Genomic DNA, 21,313 nt, shown 5'->3' with positions numbered 1-21,313 from the left:
ATATATTAAATTTTGAGCCCAAGCTTGCTCTAATTTAGTAATTTTTCTGCTATATCAAACTAGCTTGCAAAACATCTTTTTAAGAGATGGGGAAAATATGTAATCACTCTTAGAATTGTGTCCATTGGGAATTAATTAATTGTGGTGTCATTTGGCTTTTTGTTTCACTCCATTTCCAATTAAAATAGAAGTGTTACCTTTAATAACATGTATTAGATCTCCTTGGTTCCTGGGTTTCAGGCCATTAGGAACATTCCAGTTGCTAACCTAGCCACACTATCTAATGACAGTGAAAGTGCAACCAGGGAATATTTCGCAACTTTTATGGGGAGGTTGACTTACAGAGTCCAGTGGAGGAAAGTTTTGTTTTTATCATCTTTCCTTCCTAGATATTTAAAAATCTGTTTTTATTTGTAAATAGGTTTCCTGCTGCTTTTCAAAGCAGATCACAAAGCTCTTTCCAAAGCTCTACTAGGTTCAGAGCAGCTTCTCTTTACAAGGGAATGAGAAACAAGGGGAAGCAATAAAGATAATGAAGGTTTTATAGAACTGCATAAACTGTATGTGTTTTTCATTATTTTAATGAACCTTTACATTCTAGAATATTAATAAAATTGTACTTTTTAATTATAGATGGAGTCTGCACGCAAGGCATGGGAAAATTCACCAAATGTGAGAGAAAAAGGGTCACCAGCAACTTCCACAGCAGCTCCTATTGCAAGCGGAGGTAGCAATAGTGTCAGTGTGCCAAGCACTGGTAATTACAACTCTTTCTCAAGTGCATCAATGCCTCCTATTCCTGTTGCATCCGTCACTCCTACAACTTCATTATCAGGTAGAAGATACTTTGGGGTTTTGTTTTGTTTTACTTTATTTGTTATTATTATTATTATTCGAATTTTCTCTTTTTCTCTCCCCTCCCCCCCTTTTTATTCTTTATATAGTAGAGCCAGAGGTTACTCCTAAAGATCTAAGATAGTTATGGCATAGTAACCACCATGGTGTGTTTGAGTTTTTTGTCTCTTCTTTGTGTGAGTTGTAGATTTTAATGAAAATTTTAGAAGTTTGTATATTCCCAAGATTACTAATTTTTCTGTCATGGTTATCTTATCATAGACTGATTACAATAAATGACAATCATGTAAGACTTGTACTTTAGATCTCACTTGAACATCTAGCCTAAGCAATTTCTGAACCATGCAATTCAGTCATCTAGGATGAGTTAAAATAACTAGAACTCCCACAAGTCTGAGGTAAAGGGATCTGATATAGACCCTTTAAGCTATGGGAGACATTCCCATGTTCCTCTCAATTATTGAATTTAGAATTAACTATGTTAATTTCCTGTCATATAAATCCTTCACCTTTAAACTTGAAGTCTTATGATACCATTCATTCAAAAGGCCTTTAATTCTGTAATTATGATATTCATGGGATAATTTCCCTGTTATATTTAAAGTGTTTAGTTCAGAGACAGAGATGAAACTGGCGATTCCTTCAGGAATTGTCAATTCTTGGAGGTCAATCACTATCTAGAAGTTTTTTTTGTGTGTCGTGTGTTTTATTAAATCTTTCAAGTTCATTCATAAGTATTGTCTTCCACTTCCTTTAGGTGATCCATGTGAAGAATTAGGTGAAAAAAAATTCATCTTAATCAGTTACTGGATAATTTTGTTTTTATGCTTTCTCCAAAGTACGTGTTTTACTGAGAGTTATTATAAAATGTATCCTTAATTCTTGTTTTCCTTTTCCTCCCTGTGTCATAGGAGCTGGTACATATACTACCTCTTCTTTGAGTACTAAATCTACAACCACCTCAGACCCCCCCAATATCTGTAAAGTGAAGCCTCAACAGCTACAGACCAGCAGCCTGCCTTCTGCTAGTCATTTCTCTCAGCTGAGCTGCATGCCTTCCCTTATTGCCCAGCAGCAGCAAAGCCCACAAGTTTATGTATCTCAGTCTGCAGCAGGTAATATTTATAGGATTGAATTTAATCTGTAAAAGTTTCTAAGATAATCATTTCCATTCTAAGAAGGCTTATTTTATCAAACATCAAGTTCTAGCACATATGTGCGGAAGAAAGGAGGTTAAACAAACAGTAGTACTTAGTAACAAATGAATTAGGCTGACTTTTGGTATCTTAAATTTAATAGACCATAGAAGAGGATCACAAGTATCATTTCTCAGTACATAATTATATCATTTTACAATACAGGGGCTGCTTTTTATAGTACAATGGTTAGAGTGCCGATCCTGGGGTCAGTAGGATCTGAGTTCAACTCCAACCTCAGATACTTAACAATTTACTAATTGTGTGACCCTGGGCAAATCACTTAACCTCAGTTGCCTTGCAAAAATAAAGCAAAACATTTTACAATACAGTAGGATTGAAAATCTAACTCTTCGAAAATTAAAAAATTTTCAAAGAGCTCTATAATGACCATATTATTAAGGATATCATGTTATCCTATGTTAATAGCTACTAGTATTTTTTTTATTTTTGTGTCTTCAGTACCAGCTACTGTGTCTGCTACATTGGTGTGTCTGATAAATGCTTATAGATTGATTTTTGTCCTAAAAGATTCAGAAAACTTTTTTCAAGTTGTGCCTTTGCATTTCATAACAAAAAAATGAATTTGTAAATTGTTTTTCTTATTTCATATTTTGAATTAACTTAAAAAAATTAGTAATTCTATCTGTATTTTTCTGTCCCTGACAACAAAAATAGGGTTTTCGTATAGTAGTTATTTAGTAAATGCTTGTTGATTGCTTAATTACTTTAAAAACTTGAGATAGTTTTTTGATTATTAAATGGTATGGTGCAATGAAATGAAAATTAAGCTGGGAATCATTGAAACTGAAATCTAGTGGTCCTGAGTGTCTCGTGGCTTTTATGATCAGATTTACTTCTCTCTGTCTCAGTTCTGTTAATAATAAAATGAGACCTAGAACCAAGCAGCATGTGAGATCTTTTTTTTTTTTTATTGTGGAGATTTTATAGAAATTTTGAAACAATATTGGGGGAAATTTTTTAAAACTTATTATCTTAATTTTCCTGGGAACCTGCAGCACAGATCCCAGCTTTTTATATGGACACAAGTCACTTATTCAACACCCAACATGCACGCTTGGCTCCAGCATCCTTGGCTCAGCAACAAGGATTTCAACCAGGACTTTCTCAGGTAATTTGCAATACATTTTGAGAGACATGTACATTTGTTTTATTTTATTATTTATTCTGTACTTGGTAATTAATACAATTTAGCTATGTTCTATCTATTGTTTTTCTCATTAATTATAGTCTTTTTTTTTTTTTTTTTTTTTTTAACCTTTTTTGAATATTGGCATAGTCCTAGGACTGGCTACCAGTTAACCCCTCAGTGCAGATATATTTAAAAAAAAAAAAAAACCAACAGAAAAAAACACTTAACATTGAATCTATCAATTGTTTATTATATATTGCTTATCTACTCACCTCACAAGCTTTGTGAAGTTACACTCAGAAAGTTCAGAAAAAAAAAACAGTTGGTTGAAGTTCAAATTTTAATCTAATTTTGAACTGTTTTCTTTTTAAAGTTTGAGTCTAGATTTAAATTGAGATTTGTAAATCTTTAAAAATTTGGTATTCCATCATTTTTTTCTTCTTCTTATTTTTTTTTAACCAAGCTGATTTCTCGTTTCATGAAAGATTTGCTTTCATGTTTATATTTCTATGATATTTGTGTGGTATGTGCATGCATGATAAGTGTTTCTGTTTTATTGCAGCCCACTTCAGTTCAACAGATTCCAATTCCTATCTATGCACCTCTGCAAGGACAACATCAAGCCCAGTTGAGTTTGGGGGCAGGACCTGCTGTTTCACAAGCTCAGGAATTATTTAATTCTCCCCTGCAACCATATAGGTAAATCTGTTTCAAAATGACTTTAAAAATGTTAAAACATTATTAGTCTCTTCACTTCCTGTCAGTGACAAATAATAGAACTAATAGACTTGGTTAATTCACATTTCAGGAGTGTTTTTAGTTTACAAAATGTTGTCCTTAAAACAACCCTGTGAAATAGACAATGCAAGTATCATTGTCAGTGCCAAGATTTGAATCAAAATAGCATAACTCCCCAAGTCAGTATGCAATGCCTCTCTTCTCTCAGTTATTTGTCTGAGCACTTAATGGATTATATAGACTTTGGTTTTCTAAAAGATTTATATATAGACTATATAGTCTATGTGGGAACTAAAAAAAAAATTATACCATTATGTGAGGTGCCACAAAAATTAGAAAACTTGATAAGAATCCTATTTATACTTCTGTTATCAACTTTTAATAATTTGGTTGAATATTTCCATCAGTATTATCATTATTGATAATATGCTTAAATTTCTCAGTCTGACATTTCAGGATCATAACTTAGTGTACTTATTGTAAATGTAGTTCATGAGTATGTTGGTTTGAGTAAATTTTTTTCTTAATTTAGTTCAATTCAGCTGTAGTTTAAGTAATATCTGTTATACATAATGTTTTATCCTTGATGGTTGGGGATGCAAATTTAAAAAAAAAAAAAAATCCCTTCAAAACACAGTTTGTAACTATGAATTAAATGGAAAATGGGAGAGAGAGAAACCACATGGTCCTCAAGTAAAAAGGAAAATGGTGATAAGTCTTTTGTTCTTTCTGCCTTACTGGGTTGTTACATAAAAATATAAAGATTTTTAAGAACAATAGCTAAGAAGCAATATTAAACTCAGAACAATAGTGACAATTTGCATTTCCTATTTTGGGCTTTGATGTTACCTTGATTTGTTATCTTCTATTTATTATTATATGGATTATTATCCTGAATAAACCCAGAGATTACGCTGTAACTTTTTTTTTTGGTGGGGGGGGGGGGGGAGGTTTGAAGATTATTATTTTCAAAAATTTTTGGATTCCATTTTTATCTGGTATTGGGCAATTGTTTTCTCATTTCTTTTCAGGTCACAGGCATCCCTATTCCCTCCATAACTTTTGTTGAATTAAATGTAACAGGCATTTAAGTTAAAGGACAGAGTTATTTGGTTTTGGATTTTTGTGGATTTTTTTTTTCCTAAACCAATAGTTAAAGCAAATAAAATGTTCTAGTTCTGTGACTATACTGTAACTAAGTTTGGTCTTTTAGTCTTCTTCCCTCTTTCTCATAGTTTATCTAGATTCATTTTACAGTGTTAAATTTAGATCTTTGCGCTTTTTTTGTCTTGTATTTAACTTAGATGTTTTCCATGTTTTTCACCTTTCCCTCATTTTGCATCACTGTGGCAGTCAGTTGAAATAGTAATCTCTGCAGGTAAAAAGAAAAAATAATACTAATTTAAATATTCTCTCACATACTGTTATAGATCTCAGCAAGCCTTTATGCAGAGCAGTCTGTCCCAGCCATCACCAGTGGTTCTTTCTGGCACAACATTACATAATTTTCCAGCGGTACAACATCAGGAACTTGCCAAAGCCCAATCAGGCATTGCCTTTCAACAAACTTCTAATGCTCAACCCATTCCTATATTGTATGAACATCAGCTAGGCCAAGCATCAGGGCTGGGAGGTTCACAATTGATTGATACACATCTGCTTCAGGTAAGAGAATGGTCAGTGTCATCACTTAAACACTGAGGGTCAAGTCAGCATTTTTTTAAGTATGTACTGTATGTCAGGCATTGTTCTGTGCACTGGAAATACAAAAGGAAAAGAGTCTTTTAAGGAACTCACAATCTTAATGGGGAAGCAGACACAAGTAAAAATATATAAGCAAGATATGTTCGTGATAATAATCAGCAGAAAGAAGACACATTAAGGGGGGAGTCTTATAGAAGGTGGAATTTTACTTGGGACTGGAGGTAGGGGGGAAAGGGGAGAGAATTCCATACATATTGTAAAGCTAATGAGAATCCTTAGAGTTAGAAAATCGACTGTCTTTCTCAAGGAATATTAAAAATACCAGATTCACTGGATAATGGAGGTTGAGAAAGATGTAAAAAGATTGGAATGGTGGGAAGGGATCAAATCTCAAAGGACTTTAAAAGAGAGACTGGTTTGGGAGCCATTGCAGTTGATTGAATAGTTGGAGGGTACTGACATGGTCAGACAAGTTTTTTGAGAAGATCTGAAATGAAAAGAGACATGAGGTCATAAAATCAACCTGAAAGCTGTTACAGTAGCCTATGTATGAAGTGATAAGGGCCTGTACCAGGCTAGTGGTAGCATAAAGAAGAGAAAGGGAAAGGTAGTAGTTGCAATTCTTAGCAAAAAATTCAGATAGGAGGGATGAGAAAGTATTATGGAGTCAAGGTTGGTGCCTAAATGGTGAGCTTGGGTGACTGGAAGATGTCTTAGTGACAAGGGACAAGGCTTGGGTGGAACATCCATGATACTGGTTATTACCTGGATGAATGAGATTGTGAAGTGTTGAGACAGGAAAAGAGCCAAGAAATAATTTATTTAAAACACCTAAAGAAAAGAAAATATAAAGGTGAAAAGGGTGATTAGATGTTTCAGAGGCTATGAAAAGGTCAAGAAGAACAAGAATTAAGAAAAAAGTCCTTTAGATTGGGTAATTCAGAGGTCATGGGTAACTGTAGAGCGCAGTTCTCACTTGAATGAGGCGGTTGGAAGCTAGACTGCAGAGAAGTGAGAGTAAGAGGAGAGCAAAGTGTGATGTATTCATTGTAGATGACTCTTAAAGGGAGTTCAGACATGGAGGGTAGAGTATAACTAGTGAGGATGAACAGATCAAGTGAGGGTTTTTTGGTTTTTTTAAGTTGGGGGAGAAAGGGATATGTTTGTATGAAAGAGGAAACAGCCAATTAACGAGAGATTAAAGATAAATGAAGGGATCTGGAATGATGGGGTGACCTGATGAAACAGACACAATGGCAGCAAATCACTTGGGTAATATATATACACTCAAGAGTTTTGGATTTTGTTTTTTTTTTCCCTGAGGCAATTGGGGTTAAGTGACTTTCCCAGGGTCACATAGCCAGGAAGTGTTAAGTGTCTGAGACCAGATTTGAACTCAGGTCCTCCTGACTTCAGGCTGGTGCTCTATCCACTGTGCCACCTAGCTGCCCCAACTCAGAGTATTTTTAACTTAAAACTATTGTAGGTTTCAATAATAGGGCTTTGTACTACATTTTTACAGTTTTCTTCCCTAATTTATTAAAACTCTCCTTTGTAGGCTAGAGCAAGTCTCACCCAGGCTTCCAATCTTTATTCTGGACAAGTACAACAGCCTGGTCAGAGCAGTTTCTATAATACTGCTCAGTCACCCAGTGCTCTCCAGCAGGTAAACTATGGCATGGTAAATTTCCTCAATCTTCTTTTTATTTATTTTTTTTCTTTTAATTTTATGTATTAAAAAAATAAGATTAAAATACTAGAGCATGATAGAATGTGAGTGGGAAGTTTGCCATGGATCAGGAAGACATGGGTTGTTCACATCTCTTCTCAGTTTTAGGCAGCTCTCAATGCTCTGGCTGAGAAGATGCTGGCCTGCAGGAGCAGAGACAGTTTCCTTATTGAGGACTTTTCCTATACTAATGATCCTTGTCCCAACCATTAAACATAAAAAGCATCTTAGGACCAGGACAAGGTTGGAGAGTAGAGATGGGAGGGTGATATAGTATGTTAAAATTGTGTCTCCTGGGTTTGAGCAAATGTAAGATGAAGTGTACAGGTAAGTACTTGATGTTTTAACATCAGAACAGAATGCCAAAAAAATCAAACTTATGGAGAGAATAATGGTGGTGTATGTTCTGGCTCTGGTGTACATTTTTAAAAATAAATAAGAACACATTGAAATCAAAATATTTCTTGAAATTGCAGTTCCCTGGCATTGTTTATGTATATTAGCTTCCTATTTAGAGGATGGGTTAGCTAGGTTGATACAATGGATAGAGCACTAAGAAGTCTGAAGTCAAGAAGTCTCTTTCCTGAGTTCAAACCCAACCTCAGATACTTCCTAACTCTGAAACCCTAGGCAAGTCACTTTACCCTAAAATGGCAGTATCTTTGCTAAAAAATCTCAAAATGGGGTCACAAAGAGACGACTGAAATAAACTGACTAGCAGCAATTAGAGAATAATATTGTTCATTAATACTCTTCTTGCCCCTCACAAGTAAACTCTGTTTAGAAACAAAGGTTTTCAATCCCTTGAAAATGAAATAGAGGATCTATTTGACAATTGTCATTGTTATTGATGATGTTTTATTACATTTTAATGATTTTACAGAGTTGCAATGAAATGCCTATTCAAAAATCCTTGTATTGTAACATTGAAGCCTTGTTTTTGTTTTTGTTTTTTAAATAACTTTTTATCGACAGAACCCATGCCAGGGTAATTTTTTATAGCATTATCCCTTGCACTCACTTTTGTTCCGATTTTTCCCCTCCCTTCTTCCACCCCCTCCCCCAGATGGCAAGCAGTCCATTACATGTTAAATAGGTTACAGTATATCCTAGATGTAATATATGTGTGCAGAACCAAACAGTTCTCTTGTTGCACAGGGAGAATTGGATTCAGAAGGTATAAATAACCCAAGAAGAAAAACAAAAATGCAAACAGTTTATATTCATTTCTCAGTGCTCTTTCTTTGGGTGTAGCTGCTTCTGTCCATCCTTGATCAATTGAAACTGAATTAGCTCTCTTTATCGAAGAGATCCACTTCCATCAGAATACATCCTCAAACAGTATCGTTGTTGAAGTGTATAATGATCTCCTGGTTCTGCTCATTTCACTTAGCATCAGTTCATGTAAATCTCATCAGTCCTCTCTGTATTCATCCTGATGGTCATTTCTTACAGAACAATAATATTCCTTAACGTTCATATACCACAATTTACTCAACCATTCTCCAATTGATGGGCATCCATTCATTTTCCAGCTTCTAGCCACTACAAACAGGGCTTCCACAAAAATCTTGGCACGTACAGGTCCCTTTCCCCTCTTTAGGGTATAAGCCCAGTAGAAACACTGCTGGATCAAAGGGTATGCACAGTTTGATAACTTTTTGAGCATAGTTCCAAATTGCTCTCCACAATGGCTGGATGTGTTCACAGTTCCACCAACAATGTATCAGTGTCCCTGTTTTCCCATATCCCCTCCAACATTCCGCATTATCTTTTCCTGTCATTCTAGCCAATCTGACAGGTGTGTAGTGGTATCTCAGAGTCTTAATTTGCATTTCTCTGATTAATAATGATTTGAAAATTAAAGCCTTGTAATGAGTTATTGCTTATTTAGGTCTCTGTATTATCAATTATATCTTACTTTGTTCCTGAAAATAATTTTCCTTTTGACATTTGCCTTCACCCTGTAATCATTGTGAATGGCTCAACTTTCTGGCTTTTCCTTCCCTTTACATAAACTTGTATTCTCAGTAACGTGTTTTTAGATTCTTTAGATTATTCATAGAGATGGGGCAAGCATGCATTATACAGTTCATTGCATTCATGATGCTATGATATTTCTGGCATTTGAGAAACCTGAAGCAGCTTTTAGATGTTACCAACAGGCTGGCACCTTAATACCAAATGTAGCCAGTTCATTGACTTTCAAAAGTAGGTTGAGGAAATAAAGACCTGGGAAGCCTGTGTCATCTGTTTATGATTGCCTCAACTGTTGAACTCAGAAGAAATCTGTATTTTTTTAATCCATTAACTGCATTTATTTGAAATCTAGTCACCAGTTATTGTTTAAATAGTTATGTGAGTTAAGGGTGTAGTTAGGGAAGTATATAGATATATATTATATAAAATGTGTGAGCACATTGGTGAGTTGTCTCTTTTCTTGTTTCTCTCTTCTCTCCCAGGTAACTGTACCTTTGCCGGCTTCACAGCTTTCCTTGCCTAACTTCGGATCTACTGGGCAACCTTTAATTGCTTTACCTCAGACATTACAGCCCCCATTACAACATACCCCACCACAGGCCCAGGCCCAAGGCCTGAGTAGACCTACACAAGTAAACCAGCCTTTCAGAGGATTAATTCCTGCAGGAACTCAACATAGCATGATTGCAGCTACTGGAAAGGTAAGTAAAGAAAACATGTTATATACTGCTTATCCATTATTTAAAGAGAGATGGATACCTGAGAAATAAGTCTATCTAGTTATTAGCTATGGTTTCCATATTCTGAATCTGTGTTCTCCAAACAAATTGTACAAACTTTTAATTTTGTGAACCTGCCTCTATATGAGTAATTTTTGTTAAACATAGGATACTTAGCAACTAGTTTTCATTTAATTTGTTGTTATTTAAAATTGCTTTTCATATATCCACTGTTCTATCATTTTTCTTTCTCCATTATCAGTTAATCAGGTTTTTGTGATAGGATTAAGTTTTCTGGGATGAATACAGGAATGGGTGCAGCATTGGATTTGGATAGGCTTTAATAGGTATAGATCTGTGCTTATAATTCTGTTATGTGAAACCACCTTATAGAAGCTTTGTTTGTTATCCCTTTCTTACTTTTAGATAGATTAACCCATTCGATAAAGATTCACAGAATTTTAGAACTCTAAGGAACCTTGGCTAGATAGAAAGAGAGATTTTTTTTTTGAGGGAGGGAGGGATTCAAGGGGCTATCAGTGTGATGTATACAAGTCACTTCTATCGCTTGGTCTGAGTTCTTTTAAAATAAATAAGTTAGAAGTAGCCTGTAATATCTTTCCAGCCCTCAGTCTCTTTCCCTACAATAGGACTTAAATAAACATTGCATGTATATCTTGGATTTTCTGAATGTTAAAAGTCGTTTTCATTATTGTCTTATTCAGATGTCAGAAATGGATTTAAAAGCCTTTGGAAGTGGCATTGATGTAAAGCCAGGTACTCCTCCAATTGGTGGTAGAAGTACTACACCAACATCCAGTCCTTTCCGGTAAATGAGAATTTTAACTTGTTTATCAAACCTAATTATTCCTTCTATCCCCTCAATGTTTAATTACTATCTAGTATTTTGTATTCATCATTAATTTGTAATGCAATGCATTACATTGTATTAAAGATATGTGTCTATAGGAAATTATTTGAGATTATAACTTAATGTCTATGACACTCACTCCATCCTACTTGGGATTTTTTCTGAATTCATTGAATTAACATTGATTTAAAAATAAGTTCATTACTATATAATTGTAAAGACCAACTCTTAACTTTGGAGAAGACTTGAGAAAAATGTCCTTTCCTCCCTTCATTGCAGAAGTTGGTATTGTAGGTGTAAAATATTGCTTATATGTAGACATAGTTAGTGCACTAATTGTTCTTAATTGAACTCATCTCTTTGTTTGAAGGAATTACTTAATGATTCATGATAAAGACAATTATATTTAAAAATAAATGATAGAAGACACCAGTAAAAATTCTATTAATTTCATGTAACTCGTGTAACCAGTAAGTAAAAATGTTGGCCACAAAATCTTGAATGATTTACTTGGTTTTAAAGTCACTTTAATAAGAACTAGGGTGGGAGATAGAACTTATAATACAGATGGACACACCGACTCAAAAAACTACAAATAATCATTAGCTGTGTTTTTTTAATCTGTGTGGTCCTTAATGAGTTGTTTTAACTCTTCTGAGCTTCAATTTCATTTTCTCTAAAATGCCAGCCATACACTGCCAGCCTTCCAGGGCAGTTGTGAACCTAAAAAATGTTACATAGATCAGTTATTGCCCAGGGCAGATGTTGACTAACTGTTGGTGGCTTCTTTCCAAGGGCCAGTTCTACAAGTCCCAACAGCCAGTCCAGCAAAATGAACAGCATCGTCTACCAGAAGCAGTTCCAATCTGCAGCTGCAACTGTGAGAATGACACAGCCATTTCCTGCACAGTTTGCACCCCAGGTGGGCAGACACAGACAAGAATTTTTCCTTCCACGTTCTCAGACTTTTGCTAACCCTACTTTGTGTTAACAGATTGGGAAACCCAAGGCAATAGTTCCTTCTCTTAACAGTGACCTTTTATGTAAATGCCAGTTAGATCATATTAATATTGACAAAAGGAAGGGTTAAAAGCAGCCAGGAGAGCCAAGTCCTTGAAGATTCCCCACACAGCTCTGAAAGTACTTTTCAGTCCTCTATGTTGCCTTGGGATAAGTTGAAAAAGAAGGGTCCCAGTGCTTGGGTTTACAGATTTCCACCTGAAGATATTTATATCCACAGCTCGGTTGTCCCATAGTATAACCGTCTTAGCTAGCACAGACCAAAGTTAAATAAATTCTCCCCTAGTAGATTGACTTCTGAGAGAGGATGCATGGCCCCTTACTTTTATATTGCATTCTGATTGAGTGTATGCTGCACGTCTCTCTTTACTAAAGATGTCCTCGTTCATAATGGCATCACTGTTTTTTCCCCTCTTCAGAATTTGCAGCTGAGATGATAGCGCCCAGGGAAGTACCATAGCTTGACCTTGGCTCACGTTTTCTGGCCTAGACTCTTCAGGCATGACATACTTCATCTTGGCCCCTGTTAATGGAACGCTTCAGCCCACCCATTTCCTTTCAGTGGCTCAGTGGGCACTTAACTAGATTTACTCTGGGATAAGCCAACTGGTGATCTAGTTGGCAATTTTTTTTTAACAGTTCAATGTGTTATGTTTTGTTTTTTTCACTCAGATCCTCTCTCAGCCTAACCTGGTCCCTCCATTGGTAAGAGCCCCACATACTAACACCTTCCCAGCGCCTGTTCAGAGGCCACCAATGGCACTGGCCAGTCAGATGCCTCCTCCGATGACCACAGGCCTCATGAGCCACCCTCGTTTGCCACATGTGGCCAGGGGTCCTTGTGGATCACTATCTGGAGTCAGAGGTAATCAGGCCCAGGCTGCGTTGAAGGCTGAACAAGACATGAAGGTTAGTACAGTGTTAACAGCTGATAGGGCAAGATTGTGTCTCTTGAACCATATCTTAAGATGCCTTGGGACCCTTAACACAAATCCAGGCATTTGTTGTCTTAGCATATTTACCCCAAACTAGCTGCTTTTTCCTCCCCCTTTTTTTCTTCCATTGCAATTGGCAATTGGTAGCAAATCAGCATTTTTACACACCTGTGGCCAAGTAAATTGCTAATGAAATAAATTGAGGGAGATCTGAGTTTAACCTTGAGGCGCAGCTATATCTTTTGAACAAAGAACAGAAAACTATACGGGGGTTACTAAAGTATCCCCTTATTCCCCAGTAATTAATGATAGCATTACTATTCTGTCAAAATTCCATTTGGATAAAATATTCTGCCTGATTAATTTTCTCCCTTCCCTTCAGAGGGAAACAGGTTTTCTATATTAAACTATTGTTCACTCACACACATACACACCTAATGTCTTATAATAGGGTTAAGTTATTTTTAGGTAAAGAGAGCTTGGAAAGCACTTTGGGATCCTTCCAGATGAAATCTGTTATGAAAAGACAAGATTTCTTAATAGAACAATCCCTAGGAGTCTGTGTGGGGACAATTTAGGATTGTAATAAATATGGTATTAATCTGCTATCTCTACAGACAACAGAATCATGTCTGTTATCTCTTCTGTCCTTAGACTTGGCTTTAGGGATCTTAAGAAATCCTACTGGGCAGTCTGACATGAGAGATGCTAACTTTTTTTTTCTTAAAGGAAGTAAAATCATCCATTTGATGTTTTCCTTTGATGAAGATTTGTTATAAGTCATTTTCTAGGAATTGTAATTTTAAGTTTTCTTAAAGGTTTATTTAAGGCCAGCTTACTGTTAATAATAACAATATGGATAAAAATTTCCAAAATTTGAGCATGGGCATAAAAAGTCTTTCTCGGGATTAGTTTCTGCTTCTTCGGCTAGCTAGCTACTCAGTTCCTATCATTATTTCCCTCTAATAAACAGAATAAATGTACACAATTTCTTGTGCAAATTTTGTGCAGATTGTTATCAGGACCTTGGATGGTAGGTGTTTTTTTTTAACTTAGATGTGTGGTGGGTTTTAGGATATATAAAAAACCAAACTATATGTGGTTTATTGATGTCATTTGTGGATTAACGTAAGTATGTTTTTGGGGCTGCAATGCCGATGAGATTAAATTACCATTAAGTTATTGTCAGCTTAGTGGTAGGAGTTATTAATACTTAATACTTAAATACCAATTTCTGAGTGCTTTTCTCATTTATATTAGTGTGGTAGGAAAAGGGCTCAGCACCAAGATGTTTGATTTTAGATGTTATTGCTAAGGCTGCATTATCAGTGCTTCCTTGTAGTCTGGTTACTGATAACTAGACCTTTTGAGTTTTAATTTTTTAATCCAGTTCTTGTAAGGATATGAAAGTCCCGTGTTATCTTTCCAAAGAGAGCTCTTAGGCAGGATACCGCAATTTGGCGCTTGGCACTCTAGGTCCGAGTGATTGGTTATACTTGATCGTAGATCTTTGTGTATCTGATTGACAGCTTTTACGGTGTTGCTGCCTTTTCAGCCTAGTTGTTTCTCCTTTTTTAAGGCAAAGCAGAGAGCAGAGGTTCTTCAGTCCACGCAACGGTTCTTCTCCGAACAACAGCAGAGCAAACAGATAGGAGGCAAGGCACAGAAAGTGGACAGTGATTCAAACAAAACTCCTGAAACTCTGACTGACCCCCCTGGAGTTTGTCAGGACAGAGTAGAGGACAAGCCTCCCCCTACACCCACCACAGCAGCCAAACCTGTTAGAACCGGACCAATCAAACCCCAGGCGATCAAAACAGAAGAAACCAAATCCTAAAGGCTGTGATTTATAGCTGGGTCTGGGAAAGGGGGGTGGGTTTGGGAGGGGGGGAGGGGGGAGATGAGTTCAGCTAATGCCGGCAGGATTCCAAAGCTGGGGGAAGGGAGAGGGGGACATTCTCCTATCAGGGCTCAGGAGGATGCACAGGGACATAAGCTATTGACAGTGTCGCACAGACAGCTGCAATACCAGGGAAAGCTTGAGGCTCTGTAGACCAGCAGCTGCTCTGTGTAGCCCCACCAGAAGTCGGTCTGCACTGGTGGGGGTGCCTTTTTATAGTCAGGATGGAGATGCCCATGTATGAGCTAACAGGCCTGTGTACATCTAATGCAGAATCTTCACGGTTCCCTGCCATAGCAGAAGCATGAAGACAAGCTAGCACAACAGTCAGAATGTGACTTACGCAGCGTGTTCCCAGCTCCTGAGCAGAGATGGTTTCTTATTGCTCTTTTATGTTCTTTGGCTGCTATTTCCGTTTTTTCTAGGCTCCTTGCATAAGAGCTGCAGATGGATGGTGCTGGACAGAAATAGCCTTATTTTGTATTATGGCAGCTTGCTGTTGTTATGACATGGAAGCTGAGTTAAATGAACATAATCAAAGGACAGTAACTGATCTCTCCCTTCCCTTGACCTGTAAACAGATGGATGCATAGTCATGTCAGCATCCTTTAAAAAAGTTTTTTTTTTCCCCCCAAATGGCCAGTGTTTGGCTAGTGCTTCTGTTTGAAATGATGCTGTATTTAGATTGTGGCCTAAAGTGTGAAATGCTACTTGGCATCCTCTTCCTTCCTGAAAGCATCCATTCCCCCGACATGGCAGGCTTGTTGCATTAATAAGTCATACAAGTCCTTCTTGCCTCTGCTCAGCCATCTTTTTATGAAGCCAGTGGTTTTCTAAACGGTTTTCAGCTAATAGTCATGTAGAGCAACAAGCACTTAGATCTGTGCGGCTAGTTAATGGAAATCCTATCTAAGGAGATACATTTCTGTATCAGAGCTGTGTCACACTACCCTTCCTGCCCACTCTGTGCTGGAAAAGTAGAATCAAGTCAAATAATGCCTTTTTAATTGTATCCTCTAGTATTATAGCTGTAGGACAGTACTGTATTATACTTCTGTGAATGTAAAATATCCTGTACCTGCTTATGATACGTAGTAGTGACCGTGCTATACCAGAGCTGTTTTTAATGATGTTATTCTAGATAGACTTTTGTTTTTTCCAGATGATGATTGAGAAGCTAATAAAAGGCTCCAGGTACCACATCAGTAACAGAATGCTGTTTTTCTGGGATTTTTAAAAAAAAAAAAAAAAACTTCTTTGTGGGGGGAGGGAGATGTTTTCAGGGGGTTTGTTTTGTTTTTGTTTTGGAAACAGTGAGCTGAAAGTCTAATGTGTATAAATTTTGTTCAATGACTGCAGAACCTGGAAAGGCTGTTGCTGCTATTGATGCCTAGCAAATTGCTATTGGTTATCTTTTTATATAAATATATATATATATATAATTTGAATTTTTGGAAACTTTAGCTGTGATGTCAACTTTGGAAAAGTATCCCACTTGTACTGTGTTGAGTTGGCATTGTACAGAAATTAACAGCCATATTGGTCTAGAAACGTTAAACTTAATTTTTTTTCCATTTGTACAGGGGTAACACACTGTATTAAATATGTAAGGTCTTATTTACATGGGTTTGATTACAGAAACTAATAAAATATTCTCTAAATAATGTATCATGTAGCTTTCTAATCCTTTCCTGTATGAGCCCTACGGATGGCATGTCACATAAGAGCAATGACAACTCAAGATGTGAACCAGGAGAAGAGAATTTTCATGAAGCACCTGCTCTGAGCAAAGAACTGTGCAGGGAGTTGGGAGGGGATATATACAGGTGTTTTTTGTTTTTTTTTTTTTTTAACAATAATTGACTCCACAAAGCATACAAGGCAAAACAATCTAAAAGAAGACTTAAGGGAGGACATCCTAATGTGGTAGTTGCTTGGAATATTGTGGTCAAGGCTTGATGAAGATGTAATAAAATAATATGCTCTTGGATCAAAATACTGAGAATATCGTGATCCCTAATCTTAGTTTAATTGTGCTTCATTTGAGGCAGTATGTTGACTCTTCAATCAAGTAAATTTGGGGCAAAGTTGGGGAAGAGACATCTTACCCTGTAGATAGCAGTTGGAAACACAGAAGTCTGAAGTGCTTGGATTTTTAAAGAGAGTTTTATGTTTGTCAGAGGAATGTACATAAATTCGATTAGGTCCTAAAGACTTCTCTGGATACTTATTTTCAACCAAAAAGGGAGAGAGAAACAAATACATGCATACATACATACTGATTTGCCTGAGGTCACACCACTAGTTAAAGGGCTAAGCCAGAACTGGGCTCCTCCTGACTTCTTGCCTTTAGTTAGTGTGGGGAATAGGCTTTAACTGTTACCAAGCTTTTCTTAAGTACGTCCTCTGTTCAGAAGAATTCAAGAGGAATGTCCTTCATTTGAAATATTTCTGAATAAGGTACGTGTTTTAACATAAATAAATTCTGAATTGGAATTGAGTGAGGGAGAGACATTCTAACCTATATCTTGGCCCCAGAAAGACAAAGTGTTGTATCAAGTATAAAATCAGAATACCATCTCATTATCTACTTGATGACATTAGGCAAAATTACAATTTCCCCAGAATCAATATTTTAATTTGTAAAAAGAAAAAATTCTTTTAACTTGGCCCAGGATAAAATTTTTTTATTTCTAGAAATTGGTAGATTAAAAATAAAAGATGTATGTGTGTTAGCTCTAAATCCTACTAATCTGCCTTTCTATCAGGTGTCTCTAAGTACCTGCTGGGATTTTCTTTATGAAGGATTAATAAACCTATTCAGATTCTTCCTTTTCAGTCAAATGCTAAGTACATTACAATATTAAGATTTTGACCAATACTTATTATGAAGTTGAAATAATATAGACTTAATAGTAAATAAGAATTATTTAGATAAGATGACTAATGGAAAAATGAAAACTTCTAACTCATGCATAGCCTCAGCAGCTGCTTGAAAAATAAAATCATTTTCAATCACTACAAATCAGAGGGAGTGGTAATGTATTAAGCCCCAGAGGCAGACAGACCCGAGTTCAAATTTGACCTCAGACACGATTGGCTATGGATCTTGGACAAGTCATTTCTCCATTTTGCCTGATTTTTGGCACCTATAAAATGAGCTGGAAAGGAAAATAGCAAACCACTTCAGCATTTTGCCAAGAAAACCCCAAATGGGGATGTGAAGAATGAAACCAAAAGGAAACTGACTAAACAAAATCAATAATAAAAGTGAGTAGCAAAGTGCCTATATAAATATACACAAACACATAGTAGGAGCTTAAATGATTGCTATTGAGATAGATTTCCCCTGTACCCAACATTCACATTGGCTCTACTATCCATTTGGGATAATTTAAACTTCAAACAAATTTAAACAAACATAACTAAAAATTCAGATAAACTTTTGAATTTGCCTCTACTCAGATATGTCAGATTCATTTAGTAAAACCATGATATTAGGTTATATGTCTTTGAAAAGCCCCACTGCTGTGTAGGTCTGAAGGGTAGCTTTGAGTTCCTGTATTTAGACAAAGCGTCATAGAATTTCAGAGTTGTATAGCTTCGGTTTTGTTCTTAAAGCCTTTGCATCTTGGATTTATTTTCCTGTCTGTAGAGTTAGTTACTGTGGTCACGTCAATAAGAATAAATATTAAATTCCTCCTATATACCAGGCACTGTGCTAAGCACTAGTGATGCAAAGAAAGACAAAAGCAAAACAAAATACTAGTCTCTGCTCTCAAGGAGCTTATAGCCTAATGCAGAAGACAAGCTACAAACAAGAGATATGAGATAAATCAGAGGGAAGGTTTTTTCCTATTTTAGATGGAACTGGAAGCCAGGGAAGCTAAGAGGTGTAGATGAGGGAAAGAGTTCCAGGCAAGCAGTAAAAATTAATGGATTTGAGAGATGGAGTATCTCATGCAAGGAACAGCCAGGATGCCAATGTTGCTGAATAGGAGAGTATGTGGAACAGGGGAAAGTGTTAAGACTAGAAAGATAGAAAGGGGCTATTCCTTATGGTAAAAGTCAAAGGAAGAATTCCTGGAGGTCATAGGGAGCCACTAGAGTCTATTGTTTGAAAGGGCAGAGTGACATGGTCAGACCTGCACTTTTGGAGAATCAGGCTGACAAGTGAGGATGGACTAAAGTGAAGAAAGATAGGACAAGGAGACCAATCAAAAGCTTACTAATGAGATGTGCCAGTCTGGTGTCAGTGAAAGGAGAGAAAGGGACAAATACAAGAGATCCTGAGAAGAGGGAAGTGACAGCATTTGGCAATGGTTGGGAGTGGCAGTGGAGGAGTTGAGAAGGACACGGAGCTTCTGAACCTGGATGACTTGAAAGATAGTGGTACATTAGTAATAAAGAAATTAGTAAAGGGAAAATTATGATGAAATCGGTTTTAGTGAAGTTTAAGAAGTCTACAGAACGTACTGTTTGAGATATATAGTGCACAGTCGGAGACCAGAAAAGGTTAGGCTAGCTAGATCTGAGAATCATCAGGATAAAGAAGGTAATTGATATAAAAAGATAATAATTGATCATTGATTCAGAGCTGAAGAGATGACCAAGCAAAATAATATCAAAAGCTCAGAATAAAGCCTTGGGGACAACCTGGATGAAGCTCCACAAAGGAGACCCAGAAGTGGTCAGACAGGGAAAAAACCAGGAGCGAGCAACATCACAAAAAAAACTCGAGAGGAGAATATGGGAAAGAACTTATTGACAGTGGCAAAGGCTACAGAGAAGCCAAGAAGGAGAAGGGTTGAGAAAAGCCAAAAAAGATTTGACTATTAAGAAGTCATTGGCAGCTAGAAGATGCAGTGGCCCTAAAGTCAGGGGGACCTCAATTTAAATGTGACCTCAGATACTTTACACTTGATAGCTGTGTGCCCCCTTTTTATTTTTTACTTCACAAAAATAAAGAGGTGATTTTGGTGAGGCTTGTTTTGGTTGAATGATAAGGTTATAAATTACTGCAGAAAGTTAAGAAGGAAGAGAGATGAAAGGAAGTCAAGGAATCAGTTGTGGATCGCCTTTTCAGGAGTTTAGCCACAAGAGGGAGAAGAGAGACAGCAAGTACAGACAGATCAAGTAAGGACTTTTTTTTTTTTTTTTAAAGATGGGGAAAATATAGACATGTTTGTAGGTAGTAGAGAAGCAGCCAGAAAACAGGGAAAGATTGAAATTAAATGAAAGTAGCAATGATAGAGAAGGCAGTTGACTGGAGAAGACAGGATGAAATGAGATCGCTTGGGCATATAAAAGGGTTTGTCTTGGCAAGAAGGGCACCTCTCCATGTGAAATAGAAGCAAAAGAAATCATAGCAGAAGATAACTGGGTAATATTGAGATGAGAAGAAGGCAAAAAAAGGGAGCTCTTGACAAATGACCATCTTTTTAAGGGAAAAATTGTTCTTAGGAGAAAGGATAAAGGAAGAGCTAACTATGGAAAGTTTGACAGACATTGGGTGGTTGATAAAAAGATATGGAAAAGATGCTGTGGTGAGGAGGATAGTGAATCATTTAGGGGCTTTTAAAAGGGTTGTAGTATCCCTCCACCTTCACATACATAACCTTGTAAATAATCTAGTCTTTATATTTGGGAAAAGTAAGACCCAATGTCCAAACTAAGCAAAAGGACTATTGAAGATAAAAGTACATTTTTATTATGAAGGCTTTGTTCTTATTTCTGCCACCAACTAATTATTTGAGCTGTGATAAGTTATTTCCCCATTTGGGTTTAATTTTCCTCATTATAAAACAAGAAAATGGGAATAGATGATTAATAGTCTATGATGTCTACCACCTTGATTGATGTTGGGTGAAATGATAGCACCTCCTGCACAAAGCCTTTCTCAATCTTCTTTAATATTAATAATGTTCTCTCTAACATTATTTCCAGTTTTTCTTGTATTTATCTTCTTGACACGTAAGTGCTTTTTCTCCCTCATTTGATAGGAGTTCCTTGAAAACAAGGACTAGTTTTTGCTTTCTTCATATCCCACTCAGCACAATCAGAATGGTCAATATTAAAGGAGCAGTTACAAGTTAGGTATACTACTACATGATTGATGGAGTTGGGAATTAGTACAACCATTTTGAAAGCAACTTGGAATTAGGCAAATAAAATAACTAAAATGTCCATATCCTTTGATCCAGAGATTCCATAATGAGGTTTATATACCAAGGAAGTCATAGATAAGAAGAAAGTCCCCATTTATACCAAAATCTAAAGCCCCCTTTTTTTCGGAACCATGAATTGGAAGCAAGATAGATGCCCATCAATTGGAGAATGACTAAGCAATGAAACTAAAGGAATTTTTAAGAAGTGTTTTAAGAAATAACAAATGTGATAGACAAAACCATAAGGTGGCACAATAGATAGAATGCAAAACCTAGGGAGAGGAAGACCTGATTCAAATCCAGCTTCAAACCCAGGATAAGTCATTCTTAACATCTCTCTGCCTCA

General features: G+C 36.5%; 1 protein-coding gene across 1 annotated transcript in view; it reads left to right on the top strand.

Annotated features, from left to right (window-relative positions):
- The window catches only part of PRRC2C (proline rich coiled-coil 2C), an 89,825-nt gene extending 73,361 nt beyond the window's left edge, over positions 1 to 16,464 (top strand). The window contains 11 exon segments of the mRNA XM_051996786.1: positions 634 to 835; positions 1,767 to 1,970; positions 3,071 to 3,183; positions 3,767 to 3,903; positions 5,373 to 5,607; positions 7,205 to 7,312; positions 9,838 to 10,056; positions 10,800 to 10,903; positions 11,741 to 11,867; positions 12,638 to 12,874; positions 14,480 to 16,464. Coding sequence (XP_051852746.1) covers positions 634 to 835; positions 1,767 to 1,970; positions 3,071 to 3,183; positions 3,767 to 3,903; positions 5,373 to 5,607; positions 7,205 to 7,312; positions 9,838 to 10,056; positions 10,800 to 10,903; positions 11,741 to 11,867; positions 12,638 to 12,874; positions 14,480 to 14,737 — 1,944 coding nt within the window. The 3' untranslated portion in view covers positions 14,738 to 16,464.
- Positions 16,465 to 21,313: the final 4,849 nt, after the last annotated feature.

Source organism: Antechinus flavipes, chromosome 4, assembly GCF_016432865.1.
Source record: "Antechinus flavipes isolate AdamAnt ecotype Samford, QLD, Australia chromosome 4, AdamAnt_v2, whole genome shotgun sequence".
Taxonomy (NCBI): domain Eukaryota; kingdom Metazoa; phylum Chordata; class Mammalia; order Dasyuromorphia; family Dasyuridae; genus Antechinus; species Antechinus flavipes.
The sequence above is the reverse complement of the archived record's forward strand: the minus strand, read 5'-3'. Positions and strand labels throughout refer to the sequence as shown.